Raw genomic sequence first — 4,842 nt, 5'->3', positions numbered from 1 at the left:
TTTTTTTTTTTTTGGCATGGATCAGCCAGAATTTTATTGGTTCCATGTGATCACTGTAATGGCCATTACCTCCGCTCTGAAATAGTCTTTAGTAATCAGCAGTTCCTGAGTAATGAAGATGGAGTGTCGGGGGGACTGTTCAGAGCGGCTCACTATCCCTCTCGGCCTGGCTCTTTGGCTTCTCCTAATGCCCTGCAATTGTTCTCTTGCATTTTGACTGTCTACATCAGGGTACAGAGCAGCCCTCCTGCTCTGACACACCGTAAAAACCTTCCACACTTTGTTGAACACCTTTTTCACCAAGGATTCAGACTTCCTTTTCTTGCTGTTTTCTTGTATTCTGATTTTCAAGTCTGGAATGCTTGTGCCTCCCACAAGGCCTAACCCAAGTCGCCCCAGATTTGTTCATCTTGCATTCTGGGTGTTCTAGCCCTCCATGTTGCTGTGCTAAGACTTTCTATTGTTTACAAGTTTCCAGTGCGCTCTTCCTTCATTGCTCATAAGTTTTCCTGAAAAATGTGTGCATTTTCTTTTCACTGTCAAGGAAACCAGTCATCTGTTTTAACAAGATCTAAAATGGTATTCTTTTTTAAATAGATAGAAGTGTAGTTCATTCTTAGTCAATGCTCCATCAGCTAGACTAGCTGCGACAGAATTTTAGGTTGCGTTCAGCTCTAAAGTTATTTTATCCACGTTTCCAGGAGCCCTTCTTCTCATTTAATTATAAGAATTTGGTAAATGTATGTCTTTTAATATCACCCAGAGATAAACAGATTGAAAAATTGAGACAAATCCTAAGAGAAAAATCAGTAAAGTTATGAAGCACATTTAATAGCAAGAATAATTTGGGAACAACTCTGAATCGGGCTCATTTTATTAATGTAAGTAATTAAATGTTCTATGCAGTTTTATGGCTATCTGAATGTGAGACTCCTGTCCATATAAAGTCCATATTCTATTTGACTTTAAATAGAAATTGGATTTTCTGACAAGTTGTAAACAGGCTGTGCTGTCTCTCATTATCCTCTCCCACTTGATAATGCTGCTGCAGGAATAGAACAGTAACCAGATACTACCAAGTTATATAAAAATCTGGGCATTTAGCACTTTACTTTGGGCTAAATAAGTATTCGTTAATGCTAATTAATTTGGTCATCTGTAATGTTTACTAAAAATTTACTTCCTTCATAGAACATTTTTAAAAATACTATTAATAATTAAAAGAATCAGAAAGAAGTAATTTATAGAATCTAGACTTTTTTTCTTTATTTTTAGGCTCCTTGGTTGACTCCTTTCATGCCCCCTTCTCTTAATTTGCCCAACTCTCCTTTCCATCATTTTTAATATTTACCTGTCAGCTAATCCAGTCCTAATCTGCATTTGTTAGACAGTATGCACTTTCATACTTTCTCTATATACAATTTTACTAATACTCAGATCAAGTTTAATTGAGCAGATTCAGCTGACACACGCTTTTAACTAACAAGTTATGTTTTTTCATTGATACCCTACCTTTTAGTCAGCAAGTTCTTTTGACTATCAGGATAGACCAGTAGTGGACAATATTTCATAGCACCACATTAAGGTCTGACGCTGCTGATAGATAAGGCTCATCCTTTGTAAGGAGTCACCACACACTGTTTTTTTTAATCCATACTGTCCAAGAACATATACATTTTGGCTTCCAGGGTATTTGTATGTTTTGCTATGACTTTTTTACAGAATCATAGTCTTTGGAAGAGTAATAATCACCATAATGCTCTCTTCATCTTTCTCTGGGAACTTTTCCTGGCATAGTTACCTTGGTATACTTCTAACATTCTCAAGATAGGTGAATATTATTTAGTTCAGTATGTCAAATAAAATTTCGTATTTTAACCTGAGAAGTATATGTGTTTCCAACCAAATGAGCCTAAGTACTAAAAGAAGCTATGTATTCCAGATCTCCTGAGCAACTCATTAAACTTGAGTGGGTGTGTGTGGGTTTCCTATCTCCCTTCTAGCAGAACTTACGAAGAGCTGAGCTGGCTACCTTGGCCTGGGAAGTTAGTGTACGTGCCGTGAGCACTGGGTAAGCAATCTATCACTTGCAACTATCCTTAACAAGGCTGCCATCTTAGGTCTGCTAAGTCCTAGTATATTATATCTACTGCTGACAGTGCAGACTATGGAACAGTGCTGGTCCTGGAGAAACCAGCACTACAGATACTTGGTCAATGTTAATGGTGGGGCAGGAAGCAAGGGCACAAGAGAGAAGGTGGATCACAGCCTTCCCCAAATGTCTCCCCTGCTAGCACATCTGTAAGACAATAGGGTCAACTAAGGGAGAGGTCAGGGAGGAGCAGGAATGTGGCCAGTAAAATCTGAAAGAAAATTGCATAAATTGGTGATAAAAGTAAAATACAGGAGAATTTAGCAAACTAGAGGCTGGGGGGAGGCCTTGGGCAAACAACAAGGAAAAAGAGACATTTTTAAGGAAGGCTAAAAATTAAGCAACTTAGAATAATATATAGCAAAATCCCAGCCTTCAAGCCAAGCACTCATTTGAATCCTTTTCTGAGTGGTGAGTAAGGAATAAGCAGCAGAAGCTGCTTCCCACATATGTGACCTGTGTATGGCCCCACTGTGTTTCTTTCACGGTATCCTAGGGATTTGTGCATTTCCCCAAGGTCTGGGCTAAATGCCACTTTTTTATGTCTTAAACGCCCCTCCCCCTTCCTTCTAAGGGAGGCAAAAATAATTAGCCACACTATTGCAATGAAAATAAATGTTCTTTATTAGGCAGAAGCCAGATGCTTAAGGAACTCCAGAATTTCCCCTCTGTTTAGTAGTTGTTCTCAAGGGATAGAGAGATCTTCAAGAAAAGACACTCAGTGGTACTTGTGAGCCAGGGCATTAGCCACGCCAGCCACCACCTTCTGGAAGGCAGCCTGCACGGGAGGGGTGAGTTCCGGGCCATGGTGATGGGCCAGGGCAATCACAATTGTGTTACCCAGGAGCTGTGGGGAAGAAATGAGAGATGTGAACACGTCTCATTAAACACAGAATCCTCCAAACTCATCCCAACTGTGCTCTTGCCTATAACCCAAAACTACTAAGAAAACAATAGCTGGATAACTGCTACCACTGATAAGAATTCTCCTATGTTAGGCAGAATTTATATACAGAAATATTTATCCTTCATGCTTTAAGCCAGAAAATATATTGTCCCTGTGTCGTTCAAACCTGTGTGAAGAAACATCATATATCTTATATATTTTATATATATTTTATGACACTAGAGAAAATATTTGAAAGAAGACAAATAGACAAAAATATAGAGGAGTAAAAAAATTGTTTTCAAATAAAAATGAAAACGAAAAAGTTTACTATAAATGAGACTAAATTACAGAAAAGAAAATGAGGAAAACAAGAAGGAAAGGAGAGGACAGAATAATACTCAGCACAGAATAAAGCATACAAAGGGCTTTTCAGGGGTCCACAATGATGCAGACAGACACTTTTCTCATTCTAGACTAGTCCCTAACACTAATGCCCTTCTCTCACGACGAGAACTTGGCTGTAGAAAGAAAGAGGAAGGATGTTACTGCGCTAAGTCCTTCAGACTCACCCTGAAGTTCTCAGGATCCACGTGCAGCTTGTCACAGTGCAGCTCGCTCAGTTTAGCGAAAGTGCCCTTGAGGTTGTCCAGGTGATTCAGGCTTTCACTGAAGGAAGCCAGCACCTTAGCACCATGAGCCTTCACCTTAGGGTTGTTCACAATAGCAGAAGCAGAGGACAGGTCCCCAAAGTGCTCAAAGAACCTCTGGGTCCATGGGTAGACGACCAGCAGCCTGAGGAGTGAAAACAGACCAGGGGACAAAGAAAGTCAGTGCCTGTCAGAAAGCAGGAAACCTCTCTATTTCCAAGCACCCAGCTTCCACTGGACTCCAAAAGTGTCTCATAACCTGATACCAACCTGCCCAGGGCCTCACCACCAATCTGTTCCACGTTCACCTTCCCCCACAGGCCGGTGACGGCAGCCTTCTCTTCACTAGTCAGGTGCACCATCGTGTCTGTTACTGGTTTGCTAGTGAACACGACAGTGTCAGAAGCAAGTGTAAGCAGCAGCTGGTACTGCCCTGCCTTTTATGCCCAGCCCTGGCTCCTGCCGTCCCTGCCCCTATGAGCAGATTGGCCAAGACCAGGGTGTGGCTCCACGGGGTGAGGCCTGATCGATGACAGCTGCACCTGCTCTTGTCAGTCCTGGCACCAGCTTAGGATGCTGACTTCAGCGCTCAGCTCATCCTCTAGGTATCTTCAGGTCCCATTCCAGCTGTACAAATTGTCCCTTTTGGGAAACTTTATACACTTTTGGGAATGACCCCGTGGTAGGTTGATTAGATATCATTTCCTCAATTTGTATTATACAAATGAGGAATTGGGGCACAGAAATTGGAAGGGATTTGCCTGTTGTGCTCCAGTTTAAGAGAGCATGGATGGGTTTCCTGTGTCTCCAGAACGTGCAGAATAATCACAAAGACAAAATGGATTAAGTCTCTCACGGTTCTAGCTATGCCTTCCTTCTCTTCATTTGGATTAAATTCTGCTGGTAAGACAATAAATACTTATCCATTCATTTGTTGGTGGCTTTTGTATGTTTGGTTATTTCTTTAATTTGGTCATCTAACCAAATGAATAATGTTTTTTTAAATGGAAAAAATAATAATCAAGGCAGAATACATGTATCTGCCATAGTGTTAACTTTCTTATTTCAACTACAAAACTCTTGTTTTTTTCTTCCTCTGTTATAATACATGTCCTTGAAAGGTTTTACAAATATAAAATATCTTTGAGAACATA

At 40.5% G+C, this 4,842-nt stretch overlaps 1 protein-coding gene across 1 annotated transcript; it reads right to left on the bottom strand.

The window, feature by feature from the left end:
- Positions 1–2,752: 2,752 nt before the first annotated feature.
- LOC104857893 (hemoglobin subunit beta-1/2) lies at positions 2,753–4,126 on the bottom strand. The gene is made up of 3 exons (XM_010617961.3): positions 3,959–4,126; positions 3,611–3,833; positions 2,753–2,999 (listed from the first exon to the last, which is right to left on the bottom strand). Exons 1-3 carry the CDS (start codon positions 4,048–4,050, stop codon positions 2,871–2,873), a joined length of 444 nt encoding a protein of 147 aa, XP_010616263.1. The 5' UTR covers positions 4,051–4,126; the 3' UTR covers positions 2,753–2,870.
- Positions 4,127–4,842: the final 716 nt, after the last annotated feature.

Source organism: Fukomys damarensis, unplaced genomic scaffold, assembly GCF_012274545.1.
Source record: "Fukomys damarensis isolate Sample0158 unplaced genomic scaffold, DMR_v1.0_HiC HiC_scaffold_16, whole genome shotgun sequence".
Lineage (NCBI taxonomy): Eukaryota > Metazoa > Chordata > Mammalia > Rodentia > Bathyergidae > Fukomys > Fukomys damarensis.
Note: the sequence above shows the minus strand (reverse complement) of the source record. Positions and strands in the feature narration are given on the sequence as shown.